This window comes from Lepidochelys olivacea (assembly GCF_965140295.1).
Source record: "Lepidochelys olivacea isolate rLepOli2 genome assembly, chromosome: 8".
Taxonomy (NCBI): Eukaryota; Metazoa; Chordata; order Testudines; family Cheloniidae; genus Lepidochelys; species Lepidochelys olivacea.
This window is the reverse complement of record NC_140418.1, coordinates 36,848,165-36,869,131: the sequence shown is the minus strand read 5'-3', so window position 1 is coordinate 36,869,131 and position 20,967 is coordinate 36,848,165. Positions and strand designations below refer to the sequence as shown.

Sequence of the window (20,967 nt, the reverse complement as noted above, 5' to 3'; positions counted from 1 at the left end):
TGATCTTAGACTATTAGCGGTAGATATGCCCAATGGCCTGTGATGGGGTGGGATCTGAGTTACTACAGAGAATTCTTTCCTGGGTGTCTGACTGGTGAGTCTTGCCCACATGCTCAGGGTTCGGCTGATCGCCATTTTTGGGGTCAGGAAGGAAATTTCCTCCAGGGCAGATTGGCAGAGGCCATGGGGTTTTTTTGCCTTCCTCTGCAGCGTGGGGCACGGGTCACTTGCTGGACGATTCTCTGCTCCTTGAAGTCTTTAAACCATGATTTGAGGACTTCAGTAGCTCAGACATAGGTGAGAGGTTTATCGCAGGAATGTGTGGGTAAGATTCTGTGGCCTGTGTTGTGCAGGAGGTCAGACTAGACGATCATAATGGTCTCTTCTGACCTTAAAATCTATGATTCTATTATCCAATTTGTGAAAACTTGACTGGGTTGGAAGAGGATTTTATAGAGGTTCCAGTATTACCTGAGTGTGAATAGATTATTCTATGGGCCTTGTGGGTTTTTGTCAGTTGATTCTTTAGATGTGAGTACATAGAATACAGAGCTACTTTATAACAGTACAGAGGTACTTTTTCTTTTCCTTGTTTTTTTCCCTTTGTTTCAGGCTCAGAATGTTAAGTTTATGTATCTTTTTAACTTTATTGCAGTTAGCTTGTCACTCTTCTTAATGCTTTGTTACTGATGTAATGACAATTGTGAATACGATGTCTGTAAAGAAATGAAATACACGTTTTCCCTATAAATATGACAGTGCCTAAAATATATCTAGTAAAGATTAAAACTATTCAAAAATAACCCTCAACAGCCCTGGTGTATGAACCAGTATATGCTGGGACCTTTATTCACTAAAAATGACTCACTAGTGATTTGCATGGAGCCCAAATGACTCCTCCTTCCTCCTCCTCTCCTCCCCCCTCCCCCACACATTGTCTATGGTGATATGAATGTTGATTCCATTCTGTAGGATTCACTCCCAGCACTATAACTTACCACAGGAAAGCAGAGATTCTGCTACTGATCTGAAACAGAGCATCGTGTGGGGTGATATGGCTGTTGAGTCTGTTCTGATTTTGTACCTTGCAGCAGAGGAAGTCGTACCTGGAGCGGAGTGTAAAGGATGCTGAAGATAACATCCGAGAAATGTTGATGGCCCGAAGAGCACAGTAGGGGCGTGGCTCCCTCAGCCAAGTTGGTCCATTTCACTGGTGCCCACGCTGATTAGCTAGAACGGAGATGTTTTCTAGACGAGATGACCTTGTGCTCTGTTTGCTGCCACCTGTTGGTGGGAGGAGTTTGTTTTGAATGCGTTGGATGTTGTGTCTCACCCTTTCTGTATCTGGATGTTGTAATAAACTCTTCTTGCAAAGACTGCTGTGTTAACCAGCTCCTGTGTCTAGCAGACTAGCTTGGATTTTATACCAGTTGCATTCATACTGTTGGCTTTTCAGTGGAGGAAACCATGTGCTGCTTCAGGTATCGTCCTTTTTGCTCAGAGTGGGCCAGATTTTAATAGTGCAGAACCCTATCGGGCCCCGATTTTCCAAAGCACTTAGCACCCAGCCGTTCCTGTTCTGATACTTCGGGCTGGATGTTCGAGAGTTCAGCACCACCGAGTGTGCACCCAGCATGCTGAGCTCACTGGAAAATCTGGCCCATAGACCTGATTTAAGGCCCAGTGTAGCAAATGGTTACTCCCAAGCCTACTGCTTACTCCCATGAATAGGGCGACTGACATCAGTGGGACATGGCACACAGTCAGAGTGCTCAAGGGGAAGGCATGTCTTATGTCGAACGCTGGTGGGTTGCTGTGATAAAAGCATCACACTGTCTCCTAAGGAGGAGCAGGGCAACAAAGGACTTTCTGTTTTTCTTTTTAATGCTGCTTTGAAAGAGCTCTTGGAGTTTCCTTTGGCAAAACTAAAACAGAAGCAAATGGCAGGAAGAAGTGGCTGGCTCGAGACAAGAGTATGTGCAGAAAAATACATAGACACGTGCAGCGTGGCTTTTCCGTTCCTAAACTGGAGGAGGAGGAAAAGATTTGGGAGCATGGTTTGAACTTTAATATCTCTCTAAACCTCACTGCTTGTAATGTCACTTGCCCTCTTCTGTTGTGTATGTAGCTGTTAGGAAAATGGTCACTGCCTGGGATGTCAGTAAGAATCTTTGCCGGGATAGTTGTTTGGATTCCAGTCGTGTCTAAGAGCCCCAGTCAGGGCCCCATTTCACTTTATCAATGGAGTAAAAGATGGTACTCTCCCCAAAGAGCTTACAAACAAACCTGGATGCCAGGGCTGTGGCAGCTGGCACAGCAAGGCATGCCAGGGCGGGACATTGCCAATGGGCCTGTATTCATCTACAAGATTAAACTTTATCACTAGAAAGCACCTGGTTAACTACTGCTCTGAAACAACTGGGCTCTCTGATTGAGTTCATAGCCACTAAGAGTTACTGTGTTGTGCTGGTGCCCCCTTGTGGATAATGTTTGTAATGAATACTCCCCATTCTGCAAAAAAACAAAATACAAGTTACAGGTTTTATTATTGACACTAATGTATTCCAGGGCAATATTTCCATGTCTTTAGAGCCCCTGTATGTGAAATGCCATGCTGTGCTGCATCTTTCTTTAACATGTAACTTGATAGATTTGCCCTTTGTCTGGTGCCCAAGTTTCATGGCCTAACTGCCCCCAGATGTATCACTCATGAGATTGGAGGAGGCCAGGGCACTGGGAGTTCCCCTGGGTTCTGTTCCCTGCTCTGTTACTGACTCCTGGGTAGCCTTAGGTAAGACACCTGAGCTGTCAGTGTCTCAGCTTTCCCTGCACTAATGTGAGACTAAGGCCTACATCCCGGGTGCATGGAGAGGGTTAATTAGCTAAACAGGCTGGTGCCATCCTTCCATGAATGGCCTGTGTGATGATATCCCCTGTAGTAGCTCTCTCTGGAGACCCACAACCCACAACGAAGGGTTAATTATGTCCCCCAGGGTTGGATCGTAGCAGCCCTGTCAAACTCATCTAGTGGGAGAGGCAAACTGAAGAGAGACAAGGATGCCGTCCTGTGAGCGCTCCCCTGCTGCTTTCCAGCAGCATCACCCCCTGTCCAGCACGGTGGCACCAGCGTGGTCATAATCCCAGGGCTAGGAGGAGGCCAGACTTATTTTAATTGCTATCTTGCAATGACTGACCAGTTGGCCCATGACAAGTCAGAAGTTGAGTTAGTGATAGTCATAGAATCCAAGGCCAGCAGGGACCATCAGATGGTGTCATCTGACCCCCTGTATATCCCAGGCCACCCCCAGCACCTGCACACTAAACCCAGCCACTGCAATGAGTCCAAAGTATCACAGCCCCTAGGAAACTAGCTATTACATGCCACAGGCAGAGAATAGGAGGCACCAAGGCACACGAGGGCCAGAAGCCTGCAATGGCAGGGAAATGAAGTTAGTTCAGTGCCCAGTGGGCACCGTTAGCTCCGCTGTCACGGCTGGTAGTAGCTGGCATCTTCGGGGCAGAAGCGCTAAGGAGACTGAACTGCAGCTGCCTAGAGATGGTTGGTCACTTGAGAACCAGAGGGAGGCATGCACGCGACTGTGTGGCAGAAGCTGGCATTGCTGCTGCCCAGCCTTTACCAGTTTGGAGGATCAAGAGGCTTTTATTACCCAGGGCTGACAGTCAATCACTTCGTGCCAACCCTCCAAAAAGGGTTCCCTTGGAACTGGCAGGGGTGGATGGTCCAGTGGGTAGGGCACTAGCCTGACATTTGGGAGACAAGGGTTCAATTCCCTGCTCTCTTGGATTTGCTGTGACCCCTTGGATGCTGTCTGGCAGTGTCTTGTGTGCCAGCCCTGCCCCACCTCGCTGGGAGGATAAATACCTTACAGATTACGAGGTGCTTGGGTAGTACAGTGAGGGAAGCCAGGTAAAACCTCTGCTAGAAGCTTTGCTGGTCAGAGAGAGGTGGGGTGGGGACTTCTCCCCAGATAACACCAGGAGCTAGTAACATAGGAGTTTCCTTCACATAATAAACCCCATCTCTGAGGGACTAAGCCACAGCCCAAAGGCAGAATAGGCCCCATGTCTTGGGGGTGGCATGGGGTTTGACAGTTATGCCAAAAATTCTAGCCTGTATTCTGGGTGCCTGATCTGTTTGCTGTTCAGTTACTTCTGCAGAAATGTGGATAAGCAGGAAAGGGCTGAAATGAACAAGCTCTGTTCAGAGAGCTGGCCAGGCTTAGTGTGTGTAGCGTGCTGCCCTCTGCTGGACCCTGACCCTCTCCATTAGCTAAGCCTTTGCTCCAGGGCTAGAGGCTTTATGCAGGGCACCTGCCGCTCCCAATGACTCCAACAGCAGTTGTGGGTACTGAGCACCCAAAGCCACCAGCCACTCTTGAAACTCCAGCCTGGGTTGCCTGCTGTGCTCAGCAATAGCTGCTCCTGCTGGGGCAGTATGTGGCAGAGCCTCTGCCAGCTTAGTAATAAATAACGATCCACTCACTGCGTCCCATGCCAGCAACTGGTTGCAGGATTCTGACTCTCCCCAGGGCCTGGAGCAGCTGCCAGGGTTATGAGGTGGCCACTGAGAGTCCTCGCTACTAGGAAGGGTCGCTGCCAGGAAGGGCTCCTCTGGACCGTGCTCTGGCCGCATTCTGCTGTCCCCTGCTGCTGGTTCCCCTTGGGTCTGGAACCTGCAGGGAGGTTGGCACGGGGCAAGCAGCCGAGGGCCAGTAGCCCGTTCCAAAGGAGGATATTTGAGGGGAATGGAGCCCAGGGTTAAATTCTGGGGTGATGCCCTCAGCACTGGGCTAGAGGGGGCTGTGTGCAAGCCCTATCTTAGGATTTACCTGACCCTGCAGTGCAGGCCCAGCTGGGAGGTGAGCCAGCAAACCCTGCTTCCCTGGGCTGCAGCCCCGAATGCTCCCATCCCCTTCAGAGAAGTGGGCCGGGGGATCAGTCAGGGGGACCCAGTCTCTGGCACTGCTTCCCCATAGCACAGTGCCATCCCGCCTGCAGAAAGGCTCCCAGGTACTGGGGCTGCAGACCGGGAAGCTGAATGACAGGCTGAACTGGACTGTGAGGATCAATTGGCAGGCGGCAGAGCTCAGCACTCCATTCTGAGACGAGGTTGGAGTGGCTCCCCATCTCTCCTCCGATCTCTCCCTCTGTATCCCCTGGGTTGGGTCTTTTCTAAAACACCTGCCCTTGAGCCGTGTTGGACTGACCCAGAGCAAGGCCTGCCTGGCCTTGGGGCGGGGCCACCGCTGGCTCTGGGAGGAGTGAGGAGGGTGGATGGCACCAGTTGGGGTGATTTTTGTGGTGTGGATGCTTATCTCTGGTGAATGGGACTGAGGCCTCTCCCTGCCCTCCTCTCCAGGGTAGGGTCTTGGGGCAAATGCAGCCTCCTCCTCCCAGGTCCCCTACTGGCCATCTCAGCAGAGCAGCCAAGCATGATTGGCCCATGGAGGTGGTCCCTGCCTACACCTCACTGAGGCTGTGGCTCAGAGTCAAGGCTGATGGGCAGGGCCAGGTGGCGGTACATATTACAGGGACGTCCCTTATTTCATCTCGGTACAAGATTAGGTGTTGCTGAGTGCTGCAAAAAACAGCAAGAGATGCCCCTGGTGAATGTAGGTGAGTGCTCCGTGGTGGTGTTAATGGTGATAGTATTGGGAGGGGTGAGATGGGGGCTAAGAAAACAGTCCCTTATGCAATGCTGGCAGCCCTGTGTGGTGGGTGCCCAGGGCACCGCCCCGCCATTAGTTATTTTACTCTTGGGTTTGTCAGACCTTGGCTTAAGGCTGAGGCCTAGCACTGAAGATAGAGCCTGTGGGTAACTGGCACAAAACCAGCGTGGGGAACAGTGCTGGAGCCAGGAGGGCTGGGGAAGGGGTGTGTGTGTGGGGGGGGCAAGAAATGAACTCCAGGAGGCCAGGCTAAAGCCAGGGGCGTTAAGGGGGTGGGGAGAGTGGGAAATTCCTCTCTGACGAAATTCCTCTCTGACTTTTTGTTGGTGCTTAGCCGTGCAAGCTTAACAAGGCCTTGCCATAGGTCCCTTCCTGCTCGGCACTGCCACTATCAATCAGCTGTGACTCCATGGAAGTCCCTGGCATTACACTGCAGAAAATCGGCGTGGCGTTTACCTCTCTCCGGTGCCACCTGGGCTGCCCGCCCCAGGTGGCAAGGCAGCCGTGACTGTCACAAGGGGCGTGCATTGCACAGGGGCAGCTCCTAGGGCCTCAATAGCCCCTTGGGTGTTTACTGAACTCTGTCCCATCTGTTGAGAGATCCCCTGGCTTCCTGCCAAGATTATGAAAAGCCTGGGGCTCTTCGTATCTTGGGACTAGAGACTCTGCTGTCACTGCGCTGGGGATCGAAAGCACATTAGCCATGTGGGACGCCAGCCTCAGGCAGGGCAACAAAGCAGGGCCAGGAGAGCAGGGTGCTTATTTTAATGAAGGAGAGCGCTGCATGCCTCATGAATGGCCATTGCCATTTGCTGAGATGCAGGGCAGGGCAGTGAGGGAAAGATCAAATTCACAGTGAACAATTACGTCATCTCTTCTGGTATCAGGTTCACTAGGCAAGCGGGTTTGCCTCACATTTACTCAACAAGAATGTTCTAGAGCATTTTACACCACGGGGTGATTACACACCCTCCGCATGCCTGCTGAGCTGCCCGACTGGGATGGTCTGAAAGTCACATGGTACTGCCTCAGGCCACTGCTGGGCTGAGTGGGTGGACAGCGTGGGGGTAGACTGTGAAATTTGCTTTCTGTGTAGTGAAACTTGCTCCCTTGCGGGGCAGGAATGTGCCTGGGGTGGAGTCATTAGGAAATGAGGCCGGGCTTGGTGGGACGCTGTTTTGCTGTATTCACTCCAGCGTGTTCCCCGCTAACTGGGAGCTGCAGTTCCCTTGGGCTTCATGCTGCCGGCAGCACCAGGTAGCGTTTCTCTGAGTATTGTGCCAGGAGTTCCCTGACATGCGCTGGACAGGCTGAGCAAGAGCTGCATTCGGTGCGTGCTCTGGCTGGGCCCCCAGCATTCCCTGCTGCCGTAGCTTTTCTGACGCATGTTTTGGGATCTCACCCTTGGCCCGCAGCCTTGGGGCTGCTCTGGAACCATTCAGTTCCCTGCAAAGCCCAGGGGTGATCAGCTGACAAGGTCGGCTGCCAGGCCCATGGTTTTTCTGCACAGGAGAGGAGGGGGGATGAAATATGCATGCCTGAGAACCGAGCCCAGTAGTAGATGCGATGAAGATGCTGCCTGTGTCACGGGGAGGGATTATGGGGATCAGGGAAAGGGAACACAGAGTTGTTGGCTTTATCTTCTATAAATAGATCCCCTGTGCTCACTCCGAACGCTGCCCAAATTCGGCTCCTTAAACACTCCCGCCCCAGCAGAGCTAGGATCTGAGCAACTATTTGGACGAGGCTGTTACAGACTAACACGGCTGCTACTCTGAAACAGGAAAGCATGTGAGCCCTCCACAACAGGAATGGATACATCGTACCTCCCCCCAAAAGCAAGTGCCCAGCACCCATACAGCTGCCAGGTGTGGGAAGAGGTCACCTAAATGGGTCTCGAGAGAGAAAGGCCCAGCTACTTGGCTAACAGTGTTCACGTGGGGCTAGAACCAGGAGCAGACGTGCAGTGGGTGTGGCTCGTACTCTGATGCCTCGGGGCACCGGAGCAGCAGGGTGGGGCTCAGGCATTTCCAGCAGGGCATGGGGATGGGGATTGCACCTGTTCTACCTTCTCTGACAGTGCTTGTGGCCTATCCCATGGGCCTGATTTCCTTCACAAAGGCTCTCCCTCAGTGTTTCCTTCCTGGCTGCCAGTGCTGTGTGCATGCGCCGAGGTGGAAGAACTGATGCAGCAGGAGCCATCCCCTCAGCGGTGCAGCTACAAGGGCAACTCTGGCATCTCCAGCCCTGCCAGCCAGGGCCTGGGCCAGTGCGCGCTTCTGCAGTGCCTGAGAACCCCGCTGGCTGCTGGGCGGTCTTGGCCCTGCTCTTTAGAGCTCTGGGTCAGAGGAAATGGTTAAAAAAAGCAACTTCCAAAATATAACACTGACCCTGGAGTCCAATCTCCTGATAGTTACAGCCCAATGGCTGCTCACCCACTGCAACACCACAGCCACTAGACTAGGGGAAGTAAGGGTCCCAGGTTCCCTTTCAACTCGCCCAGCATAGGGGCACCCCCACAGGCCCCCTCTTCCACCTGCAGCCTACCCAGAAGAAAGTGTAGGTATATTGTAATTCTCCCTTTGAAGATGCTCACTTGCTTTGCAGACTGGCTGGGCCCCTCTTCCTCCAGCTGAAGGTTAGGAAGCAGAATCATGGTTGAAGATAAAACAGGCAGAGGGGAAGATACAACTGGGGCAAAAGTTCCTTGAGTCCCTCTTGGCTGGGAAACAGGCTCCACTCCCACCTCCCCAGGCTGCTCCTCCTCCTGGGAGGAGCAGCCAGGTACCAGCCTCCACCCAAATGCCGGAGTGGGTGGATGAGGCTTTTCCCCTTCCCCCTTTGAGGATGACTGGTTTTTCTGAGCAGTGTGAGGAAGGCAGGGCAGCCCACTGGGGCACTGCTAGCTGAGAACACTGACTCCAAAATAGAGCTGGGAGAATTTCTTTTTTCAGTGAATGGTAAATTCACTGAAAAAGGCATTTGGGGGGCCCCCAAAACTATCCCTACATTTAGCTCAGATTCAGCAAATAAGTTCAGCCTGAAAAAGCTGAATTTTTTTTGGAAATGTCAAAATTTTTTCAAAGCTACATGTAAAAATTTTAGTCAGAAAATACCATTTCAAATCAACAGTCAAACTGCACCATTCCACCCAAAGGGCATTTCCTGGAGTTCCTGGGACCTGGAAAAATTCCATGTGGGTTTGAAACAAGCCGTGTTCTTCCCACCAAGTTCAACCACCAAACCAGCTAATTATTTGCTCAGCTGTAATGCAGCAGTTGAGTGAGAGGCCCCAGTGCCTGTACTATTCTCTCCCAGGAAATCCAGCTGGGAGTAAGGGGAGAACCATGGGGGGAAACGCAACATCTCATCCAATCTGAAAAAAGCTGTCTGAATGAACTGACTGCCCCAGGATGGGGAGCCCCCAGGACAGAGGGCTCAGCCTTGCAGTGAGGACGTTGTGGGTGCATGGTGAGCCCCTTCAGCCAGAGTCTGGCCCATGGCTCCAGTGACTAATTCTGTGCTGTAGGGTTCCCCCCGGCTGCTCCCATGGCATAGTCCCCTCTCCCCATGGCCCAATCTGTGAGCACCCTATACTCCTGGGGGAATTCTGCACCACTGCACATGCAGAATTTATGCAGAAATTAGTCTTTTGTGCAGAATTTCCTTTCCCTCCATGGAAATGGGCTGCAGAGCTGCTGGCCGCTACTAGGGGCCACTGAACCCGGCAGAGCCCAGCTTGCAAGTAGAAGACCGTGCCAAGGGGAGGGGGAGGGAGCGGGGGCTTCCCAGCAGCTGCAGTTCCCAGCATGCCTTGAAGGAAGGCGGTGGCGCAGGCCTGGGACCAGCATCAGGTAGTTTCTTCCTCGGGATCCCTGGGCTCTGAGGTGGGAGGGGGTGTGAGTGTCTGGGCAGGGAGGGACCGACAGCTGGGCTCTGGGGGAATGGGGTGTGGGTGTCTGGTTGCCCTACTGGGCTCTGGAGGGAGGGGGCAGAGAAGCAGAAACTGGGTTGTCATAGGGGTTTCCTTAACTCTCTACTCCCGGAGGAATTTTGTGTATGTCTGTATTTACATAGTTGCTGATAGCTATTTTGAAATAAATTACCAAAACAACAGAAACTGGCATGATTGTATACTGTTATTTTGAAAAATAAAATATGCATTTTTCAGACTATTAAAATATTGTACACAGAATTTTTAATTTTTGGGTGAGGAACTCCCCCAGGATTAACCCTAGAATGGAAACCAAACCTGCACCTCTCAAAGAGCAGCTCCATCAGACTGGCCAAAAGGGGCTTCGCTACCTGGGGCTGGGACAACTCCAAGTGCCATCCCTGCTGGGAGTCAACATGCCAAAGCGAACCGCTGCCCACCCGACTTCCTCCCTTATTTCTCATTCAGGCTTCACACCAGGTTGTGGAGAACACAGCGGCACTGACTGCACGCCCAGGGAGGGCAGGCTGCCAAACAGGAAGTCTGTGTGGCCTCCTGGGCACAGCGCTGGACTTTGTGCCATCTGTTTCAGTGGTTAAGGAGAGGTTTAAAAATCCGTCCAATTCCAAGACCCAGCTGTAAGCCCCAGGGCTCAGAAACAACCCCTCCCCCACTGCATTCTGCTGCAAACCTCACTGGCTGCAGTGCAATTTCTGTGACCTAGACAGCTTGCTGGGGCCTGGCTCACTGCACCCAAGTTGCCCAAATACAGTGACAGGTTTCAGAGTAACAGCCGTGTTAGTCTGTATTCGCAAAAAGAAAAGGAGTACTTGTGGCACCTTAGAGACTAACCGATTTATTTGAGCATGAGCTTTCGTGAGCTACAGCTCACTTCATCGGATGCATGCCGTGGAAACTGCAGCAGACTTTATTTATACACAGAGAATATGAAACAATACCTCCTCCCACCCCACTGTCCTGCTGGTAATAGCTTATCTAAAGTGATCATCAGGTGGGCCATTTCCAGCACAAATCCAGGTTTTCTCACCCTCCACCCCCCCACACAAATTCACTCTCCTGCTGGTGATAGCCCATCCAAAGTGACCACTTTGGATGGGCTATCACCAGCAGGAGAGTGAATTTGTGTGGGGGGGTGGAGGGTGAGAAAACCTGGATTTGTGCTGGAAATGGCCCACCTGATGATCACTTTAGATAAGCTATTACCAGCAGGACAGTGGGGTGGGAGGAGGTATTGTTTCATATTCTCTGTGTATAAATAAAGTCTGCTGCAGTTTCCACGGCATGCATCCGATGAAGTGAGCTGTAGCTCACGAAAGCTCATGCTCAAATAAATCGGTTAGTCTCTAAGGTGCCACAAGTACTCCTTTTCTTTTTTCCAAATACAGTGAGCACTCAGTATAAATCCAGGGGACTGCGTGCTGGGCTCAAACAAAAATGAAGTTTCAGCACAGCTGTGATCACAGCCTCCCCTCAGCAAGTTCCTGAATCTGCTTTAGCTTTAAAAATGTTGTTCATAGACTTCAAGGCCAGACAGACCATCATGATTAGAGCCCTACCAAATTCACTGTTCATTTTGGTCACTTTCACAGCCATAGGATTCAAAAAAATCATAAATTTCATGATTTCAGCTATTTAAATCTGAAATGTCACAGTGGGGTAAGTGTAGGGGTCCTGACCCAAAAAGGAGCTGGGGGGGGGGAGGGGGATCGCAAGGTGATTGCAGGGGTGGAGGTTTGCAGTACTGCTACCCTTACTGCACAGCTGCTGGTGGTGGTGCTGCCTTCAGAGCTGGGCAGCTGGAGAGCAGCGGCTCCTGGCTGGGAGCCTAACCCTGAAGGCAGACTTGCTGCCAGCAGCAGCGCATGATATGGCATTGCCACCCTTACTTCTCTTTTGCTGCCTGCAGAGCTGGGCCCTCAGTCAGCAGCCCCCACTCTCTGGCTGGCCAGCTTTGAAGGCAGTGCAAAAGTAAGGGTGGCAATGCTGCAAGCCCCTTGCAACTCCTTTTTGGGTCAGGACCCCCAGTTTGAGAAATGCTGGTCTCCCCACTAAAATCTGTACAGTGTAGGGTAAAAGCATGCAAAAGGCCCGATTTCACAGTCTGTGACACATTTTTCATGGCCGTGAATTTGGTAGGTAGGGCCCTAATCATGATCTAGTCTGACCTCCTGCACATCACAGGCCACAGACCCTCAATCCCCCCGCCCCCCCCAATGAACCCCTGGCTGAGTTACTGAAGTCCTCAAATGAGGATTTAAAGAGAGGCAATGCAGGAGATTGTTCTTGGAGACCCACCTCTGCTCCATTCAGGCCCCAATCATACTATCAGGCCCACGTAGACCTAACTGCAGGCTTGAAATGGTAACCAAGCCTCTAATACAAAGGAAGACCGCAAAAGCCATTTCCTGTGACACAGCAGTCGAAGGAAGCATCACTTTAAAAGTTTTTCATGTGTTAAATGTGGATGACAACAATATAGTGTCTGCAACTTTGCACTCAAACCCTGAACTTGTTAGTTCATTGCAAATTAAGACCATGAAATCTGTACTGGGAAATGTTTTGCTTTAATGGTAAACAGAGTCAGGACAGCTTTAAACTGAGGAAGCACAGGCCTTTGAAACCATTTATTTTCCTCAGCATGGCACTGATCCAGGGCTTTGGCATGTTTGAGCTGATACAGTTTTTTGTTTTTCTGAAAGAAGAGAATTTCACTTGGCCTTCTTGCAAGCAGAACTGAAATTCCAAACACTAAAATCAGGCTTAGGCAATAAACCCTCCTGGGCTATTAAGCCCCAGCCTGGTTCTCTGCCCCAGCCAATGTCACCCTGAGAAGAGGAAAATTTAAAAATCTTGTCTCTTGAACATTGTCTCAAGGTTTGTGATAAGCTAGGATGCTCACTGGGGCCAAATCCAGGCTCTACACATCTCAAGGGAGTTTACTTGATTTCATTGCTACTGCTGCTAATGAAGGTGATCCAACACACTGGGAAGTATAATAGCAGTGAGTTTGGTTACCATATTCTGAGACGATCTTTAGTCCCTGCATGTGATGGCTTCTTTAAACATTCACTGTGTGTATTATCGGACCATCTTGGAGCCTACTCATGGAGTAAAACTTCATTGCACTAGGCTCTGAGCAAACATGGAACGATGGTCTGTCCACACTGCACTACATCTGCGGGGCTCAAGCTTAGGGACTGTTTAATTGTGGTGTAGATGGTCAGACAGCCTGAGCTCTGGGATCTACCACACCCCAGGGTCCTGGAGCCTGGGCTCCAGTCTGAGGCTCAACAGCTACACTGCAATTAAACAGGGCCAGCCGCAGGCTTTTAATTGCAGCGTAGACATACCCTAAGAGACCGTTCTTGCTGCAAGGAGTTGATATGGCTAGATTGGCAGGAGGCAAGCAGCCGGGGAGTCCTGTCCAAGGGGACTGAAGCAGGAAGATTGAAAATACAGATTTGTCTGCCCTCTATAAGTCTGCCACTTTGGCCTCATCATTAACTTGCTGATAAGGGGGTTACCACACAATACTCTCAGGAATTTGACTCAGTTCTACTTACGAGGAACGGAGGATATTGGGCAGAGAACCAGCTGTCCGAAAGAGGCTGCAGCATCTTTAGGTTGAGCTTTGTAGTGCTGCTGGATAATGCTCTTTTTTGCTGGTAATTTAATACCTAGTGTCTCCCACACTGGAGAAATACAGCAGCAATTTTAACATTCGTTGGATGAATTTAGTGCTGGACAAAAAACACAGCTGGGCACGCCCCAGAGATTGACGGGCTGGTCCCAGGGCAGACCTATCACAAGCTCCCTTCACGCTTACTGCTCACAAGCCTCACCCAGCCTCAGAGTGACACTAGGGGGAGTTCAGCTGCCTCCAGGGCCCATCCAGCCCTCAGCTGCTCTGCTGAGCCTACCAACAGTGGGGCTGAATCGGAGTCAATTGTGGTGGTGGCTGTTGCAATATGGCACCTGAGGAGTGAGATGTCTCCATCCCAACCTACCACAAAAAGGCCAAATGTCAATGAAATAGTTAAGTTGTCCTGTTAGGCAACCTCCTGTCTGGAGACCACCTCAAAGCATCTCCCAGCTCCCTTTGCAAACCTCCCCTCCACCTTTGCTAGAAAAAGTTGGCATGAGTCCTCTAAGTGGTCATTTAAAGACTGATTCCACTGTGCTGTTACTACTTACATAACAGCAGTATTGTTGATGGAAAATGGGCACTGGTGCCACAGTAATTGTCTCTTAGCTCATCACACACACACACACACACACACACACACACACACACCAGGATTTCTGTACTGCAGCAGGGGAGACAATTATTAGTTCCCACAACACAAACTCCCGTGAGGCTCTTGGGGGCCAGTTAAGCAGGGAGCTCCGTCACTGCTATGTTGTATTTTCAGAGTAGGTGCAAGGTGTCCAGGGGAACAAAACTAAAGCAACATACCACATACCTGACACATAACTGATCTGTATCTGACAAATTTATTGAAACAGAAGTGGGAACTAGCAAAGAAAAATCAGTCATTGACTTTAATTATTGCATATTTCTCCATTTCCAAGAAAGGTAAAATTTAAAATGATAAACACACATTGAGTAATAATGAAGCCTTTGGCCGAAAAATAATAATAAAAAAAATCATTTAGCACATTCTTTAAAATACAACAAAAATCTTAGACATACATTATGAAGGGATTTCCCTTCACTAAATTAAAGGAGTGCAAACACCACCATGGCGCTAGAGCTACATCAGACATGGACTGTTGGCTGGGCAAAGCGGATCATTGATTACATGGATAGAAAGACATCAGAACAAGAGAGATCACAGAAGAATGCATAGCACTCCGAGTTAGAGGTATTGACTGTGGTGACTTCCTGTGGAACTCAAGTCAGCATGTCCCAGAGGCAGCAGCAGCACAGAGCAGTCCAACACGCTGTCAGGCAGGCACTCTCCCCTGTGTTGTCCCTTCTCTGCTCTTCCACAATGTACACTGTGGGGAAACAGGAGGAGAGTTCAGAAGGGTTGCAGTCAGGTCCGTGCAAATATTGAGCAGCATGAGAATGCATGGCCAATGGCTGAGGTCTCTGCCAGACTTGCCAGTTAGTTTTGGCCTCTGATTTGTGTCACACGGCATTTGCTTTCTGTGCCTGATATACAATTCAGAACACACCATTCTGTGATATCCTCACGTGAAAGGTGCTCTCACTCGTAGCACTCTACAAACCCGAGACCCTCTGCCTCTCAGGTCTCCTCACTGCACAGGGGAAGATGCTGAGACAGACGCCCACATCGGCAAATGAGGGTACTCGATACAGGAGATTGACCTGACGCACCCAGGGTCTCATCTGAGGTACTCAACACCTTTAGTGAGGAAGGGTGGAGACTAAGCATCTCAAAAAACAAAACAGAACACACCAGTATCTCTATTAGGTCCCTAACCAGTGGCCATGTTTGAAAGCATGGGTTTAAATGACTTGCCCTCATTCAGCCAGCTAGTGTACAGCAGCATCCAGACCAGAATCCAGAAGTCCAGCACAGCATCTTCACTCCAAGACCACCCTGCCTCTACACTTCTTACAAAGCCCCCTCAAAATCCATTCCCAGTAGCATCATTCCACTCTGGGCCACACAGATTTACAACGCTTCCTAGACCCTGAATTAAACCCCTCATTTTACAGACTCTTGCCCCAGGTCGATATCACTGCTGAGACACTATCACACTGAAAGGTGCAGTGGGAGCAGACCAGCCAGAACCAGTTTCTTGTTACAATAATTGAGCAAGAAAACCGGTTTAGCTGGAATCCATCTGAACTCTCCTTTGTCCAACCAGTTCCAGAGAGTTTAGTAAATATTACTGCTGTTTATCCAAATACAGGGGATGCTACATCTGCTGGTCTGTGGCAGCAGCTGACAGCGCTGTAACCATCGCCTCAGGGACAGCGAGAAAAGCACTGAGATGAGCCCTCCCATGCTGCACCCAAGGCCAGGGCTTTGACAGGAGCAGTCATTTTCCATGGCACAAGAGAGCAGGGTGATGTACAGGGAACACTTTTCACTAGGTTTCCATGCTGTGGCATCTGAGATCAGTATTTGCTTATACTTAGGCCTGGTCTATACGCAGCTTGTGTCTCGGCTTAACTGTCAGTTGGGAAGATGAGTTTTTACTGATGTTTTTATACTGATATATCCCTAGTGAGGATGCAGTTACACACAGGTGTAAAGATGCCTGACACTGATATCTCTTATTTCCCTTCCTGTACAGGAGCAGGCTATACTGGTACAAAGACCTGAATACCAGTCTAACTGCCTCCACACTAGGGGGATTTGCTGCTGGAACTATACTGGTAGAATTACAGAGGTGCTGGGTGTGTAGATGAGCTCTGTGGGATCCAGAGTGGCACTGCTGAAACTGCACAGGAAAGGCCAAGGCACGTTCCAGAATATTCAAGGGGGAGGAAAGTGCCCAAATGCTGCACTTGGTGCTAGGGAGGATTAAAAACACTGGGTCCAATCCTAAAGCATCTGGCTGAGCTGGGGCATGGAAGCAGAAAGAAGCCCCTGTAGAAAGGCTACTGGATGTGTGAAAGCAGCAGTGAAGCAGCAGCTCTCTGATGTATTTCAGGCACAGATCATGTGCTGCACCAGGTTTAATGAACCTGATGCAGCAGAGCTGTTTGGGTCAGACACTGAGAACCAGGAAGGCCTTAATTCTAATGCCAGCTCGATACTGACTGCTGTGTGGTCCTAGGCACATCCCCTGTGTAAACTGGGATAGTACCAGCTCCCTCATAGGGGTGGGAGGGAATGGTCAATGTTTGCAAAGCCCTTTGAAGACAAAGGATGATTTAAGTGCCAGGTGTCATTGATGGACCTCAGTCAGGCCACAGACTGAGATGGAGTCTTGGTCCAGAGAGCAGCACTAAGGCAGCTGGCAGCATGGGTTTCCCTGGCTTTTCAAAGCATCGCCCACCATGGTGAGAGACTCATCCAGACAGATTTGGGGAAGCATCCTGCTTTCCAGAGACTAACGGTAAAAGTGCTTTGCAGGGTGTACATCACTTAATGAACTGGGAATGAGACTGGGTGGGTGAGATTCTGTGGCCTGCATTGTGCAGGAGGTCAGACTAGATGATCATAATGGTCCCTTCCGACCTTAATATCTATGAATCTATGAAACTGGGCACAGAGACCGATCTCCCCAGTCGAGAATATGAACCAGTGTATTTGGCATCTTCTGTAGTGTATGCTCAAATCAGCACTCTTAGGAGGGACAAGTTCAAAGCTCCCTCAGTCCTCTGTTGTGGGGTAGGGACCATGACTGTGCACGGGACAAGGAATACAGGGTGGGGTTGTTCCTGCTACAGGACATTCCTGGGAGGAAGCAGTAGAAGAACTCACCCCCACTTCCTAAAGGCTTGGCTTAAAGCCTTGCTCCCCGACAAGCAGTCCCCTGCAGGTCACCTCCATCCAGCATGTCCTACTGCCCGCTATTAGAATCTCAGAAGCTCTGCAGCTAACTTCCAAACAAAGCCTATTCTGGGGCAGTGTCCTAAAGGAACAGTGCAGCAGCAATTTGCAAAATGTTCCTGACACCATCCTTCGTATGACTGCTTTAGAAATGACAGGCACCCAAAAGTTCAGAAAATTTCTTACCCTGCTTTACTAATGCTACTTTCACTTGTTGTAAAACTGTCCTCTCACCATGAATGGCGAATGAGTGAAACAGACAGGGCAGTGGCACACTTTTGGGGCAGTGCCTTTTAAGGAAATCCCTCTAGCCTGTTTCCAGAAAGAAAACTAAGTTTCGTGGTATCCATTTCCGCAATTGTCAGCCAATGGGGAAACAGACTAAAAACAGTCACTGGTCTCCATGGAGGAACTCCAGCAGGGTCCAGAATCAGAAGCAGTTTGATTTGGAAATACAAATAAATGGAAAGGGAACATTCCCTGCCCAAACACTGTCAGTGGGTCAGACCCATAATCAGAGCATTGTGAAGGGCTTTGCATATGGCATTTTCTAGCAGTGCTGAATGAGGGGCCCAGCTGGTCAGGGCTGCACTCTGTGACAAGCAAGACCAAGAAAAGTGCACACGGTTAAGTTCTCAGGAGACCTCTGCTCATGTCACTGGAGCATGTGTCTCCCTGCCAGCGGTACAAACGTGTTTTATTACAAAATGTAGCGGTTTCCTGGCCTCACTTCAGCCGAACAGTTGAGCAATAGCTGCATCTGCAGAGAGCCTACTGAGCTGATGTCCTGCCCCTCAAGTTTAATCACGGCTACACTTCTGGGCCAGCTGCTGTAGTGGAGCCATCAATGCTGCACCTCTCTGAAGCACTTCACAGCATCATGCACCAAACATCTCAGCAGCTTGAGCAACCTTCCACCAGACACAGGATTGTACACTCAGCACCCCAGCTGCAGCCCCCTCCTCTCACCCGCCACACTGGTACTGAGCTGACCCAGGAGTGACTCAGCTGCATCCCCAGGCTGATGGAGGGGGTGAATTTGGGAGTGGAGAAGGATGTTAGCACATAACCTCACTCAGTTGAGCAAGGTATTTTAACTCAACGTTGTTAAGATGCAGGCTCAGCCTCTACAGACGAGGTAGACTAGAAAGACCTAGGCAGATGATCACATCAGACAGGGTGATGAACTCAAATGCTTTACTGGAGAGTCAAAAGCATGATGGTAAATTGGAACAACTCAGAATGGCCTGTGTTGTGTGTTTGTACCAGTCCAGCTTCCCAATGATTTTGACCTAACCCAACATATCCTGCCATTTTCGACATTGTTCTGTTTGCCTGAGCGTCCAAAAGATGGGAGCAGACTAATAGCTCCAAGCAGCACAGCACAGCACTCAGCAGCAGATGGTAAGAGAAGTCTGATGGGATGAGCACCATGAACAGACTATGGAGATTTCAGCCTCTGTTGTGGGGACAGCTGCTTGCAACCTGGAACAATTGCACTGGACTGTCATCTGCCTCTGGACTTATCCCGGCTGCACTGGGACAGCACAACAGCAGCAGCACTGTTTGAAGATAGGTGAGGGGAGAACTGGGCGGGTAGGAGAGGATCCTGGAAGTGATTTGGCACATTCAGGGTGTTTGCTAAAAGGGGAAGTTTGCAGGGCCTAGGTGGTTGTTTAACCTGCTCTTGTATGAGAGCCTGAGACACAAGCATAGCAACACCAGTGCATGCTCTACACAGGAAGGCAGCAGAATGGCTCAGTGGGCCAGGAGCACCCAAGGTCTTATCTTGGCTCTGCCAGAGACCCACTGTACTGGCCTGGACAAGTCACTTAACTGCACATGGTACGATGGGGATCTGTTCCTGTTTGTAAAGTGCTCTAAGAATGAATTATTAGGATTACCACAGGACTTTGCAGGAAGACACTGGAGTTGACTCAGTATCTCCCCCCAGGAAAAGGCCCATTCTAATTAGCAGAGTCCAATTAACACCTCTGTTTGCTGGGAACGTAATCAAGACAAAAGCCTCTCCTGTTCTGTATTCCCTGACAGCCTACAGTTACAGGAAGTGAACATGTCTATTTGCCCCCCACAGAGTCAGCTGTAGAAGGGAACAGCTCTTCCAGCTTGTCTGTCTGCCCGGGCGCAGGCTGGGGAAAGCAAGGTTTTCCCTCCCCTCAGCTTGTTCTAGCATCTGATCCCATCTTTCCCTGGCAAGGCAGATGATGCCAGCCACACTATTACACTTCTGGGGTTTCAAAGGCAGTTTGTAGAATCCATTTGCACAGACCCATTTCGTGGAGGCCAGATAAGAACATATCACTATTGTATCTGAGCACCTCACAATCTAATATATTTATCCTTGCAGGGCTGTCATCCCTATTGCACAGATGGGGGAACTGAGGTCCAGAGAGTAAGTCTGTGGCAGAGCAGGGACTTGCTGCCTCTCCCCCACCCCATCCCAAGCTAGTGCTCTAGCCACCAGACCATCTTTCCTCAGTTCTAATTCAAGCACAAAGATGTGGCAGCTGATTGCCAGTGCACAAACACAACCACAGCTAGCAGTAGGGAGGGACAGCTCAGTGGTTTGAGCATTGGCCTGCTAAACTCAGGGTTGTGAGTTCAATCCTTGAAGGGGCCATTTAGGGATCAGGGCAAAACTTGGGGATTGGTCCTGCTTTGAGCAGGGGGTTGGACTAGATGACCTCCTGAGGTCCCTTCCAACCCTGATATTCTACGATTCTAGCTGACTCCCATGCAGGCAGTCTCAGCAAAGACAAAAGCAGTGACTGGATCACGAGACAACTCCCCTCCCCTCTTTACTGCAAGGGTGAGACAAATAGACCGAGCTTGTACTGCCAGGGACCACACTGCCTTGTCCTGCGGAAAAGGGGCTTCTATCCCAGGGCTGTCAGTCCAAGACTTGTCACCAGCACCAACTGCACACTGGAAAGTCATTATGTTGGAGCTGAGGTATTCTGTTTACCTAGGTTTCATGTCTGAAAGCTCAGAATCAAGTGCCGGTAAGCCTCTCTGGAGACAGCCTCTCCCTAAAGCCTCTTGCATGGAGCTGCTTGTGCATTAGTATCCTACCCCATTTCAGAGGTGGGGTAAGGTATTTCCCGTGATCCACTGCCAACCTCTCAAGGGTGAGAGCCTCAATCAAGGAGTGCAGTGTTCCGAGGTCCCCAGGTGAAAGGTGCCAGCGCAGTGAAAAGGGTTACTACTGAGACCACCTGAGGGGGTGGGAATACAGCTGTAGAGAGGAGTTGACATGTGCCTTGCCCTCCCAGGAAGGAAGAGGCCAGCTCAGTCCTGCTGCCTCTCTGAAAAGAAAGGCAGAAACCAGACATCCAACTATTTGATCCAGCCCAGATTCACTCCGATTAGCCTGCTATACATGAAAATCACCCCCCCTCCTTCCCCCCGGCAGCAGACAATGCTCAGACATTCTCTAGCTACTGCCTTTCTTCTTGGCATTACACACAGAGCTGCAACAAGAAAGGAACCCTGGTGCCACAGAGCACCATTGTCCAGAGCCAGCCAGAGAACACTGAGCTTATTCAGTACGGAGGAGGGACAACAGTGGAGCCAAGTAAGGGAAGAACACAAGCTCTGCTTGTGAATACCAAAAAGGGAGGGGGTGTGCTCTAGTGGTTGGGAGTCAGAACTCCTGAGTTCTCTCCTGGGCTCTCTAACTCAGAGTAACTACTCCTTTTGGTGCCTTAGTTTCCTCTGCACGATACCGTCCTCATAGGGGTGAGAGGAGCATTTGCAAAGTACTCTGAGATCCTTAGATGGTGCCGTATATCTTGCACCTAAGGCAGAGGCTGCCTACCACCTC

General features: G+C 50.3%; 2 protein-coding genes across 3 annotated transcripts in view; one reads left to right on the top strand and one right to left on the bottom strand.

Moving 5' to 3' along the window:
• The window catches only part of PFDN1 (prefoldin subunit 1), a 60,346-nt gene extending 58,970 nt beyond the window's left edge, over positions 1-1,376 (top strand). Inside the window, exon 4 of the mRNA XM_084635836.1 lies at positions 1,092-1,376. Within this exon, the coding sequence (XP_084491962.1) occupies positions 1,092-1,175 (84 nt within the window). The 3' untranslated portion in view covers positions 1,176-1,376. The remainder of the gene's footprint in view (positions 1-1,091) is intronic.
• A 12,744-nt stretch (positions 1,377-14,120) lies between these two features.
• Positions 14,121-20,967, bottom strand: part of CYSTM1 (cysteine rich transmembrane module containing 1) — a 54,559-nt gene continuing 47,712 nt past the window's right edge. For both annotated transcript variants that reach the window (XM_084638014.1, XM_084638015.1), the window contains exon 3: positions 14,121-14,646. In XM_084638014.1, the coding sequence (XP_084494140.1) occupies positions 14,540-14,646 (107 nt within the window). In that variant the 3' untranslated portion in view covers positions 14,121-14,539. The remainder of the gene's footprint in view (positions 14,647-20,967) is intronic.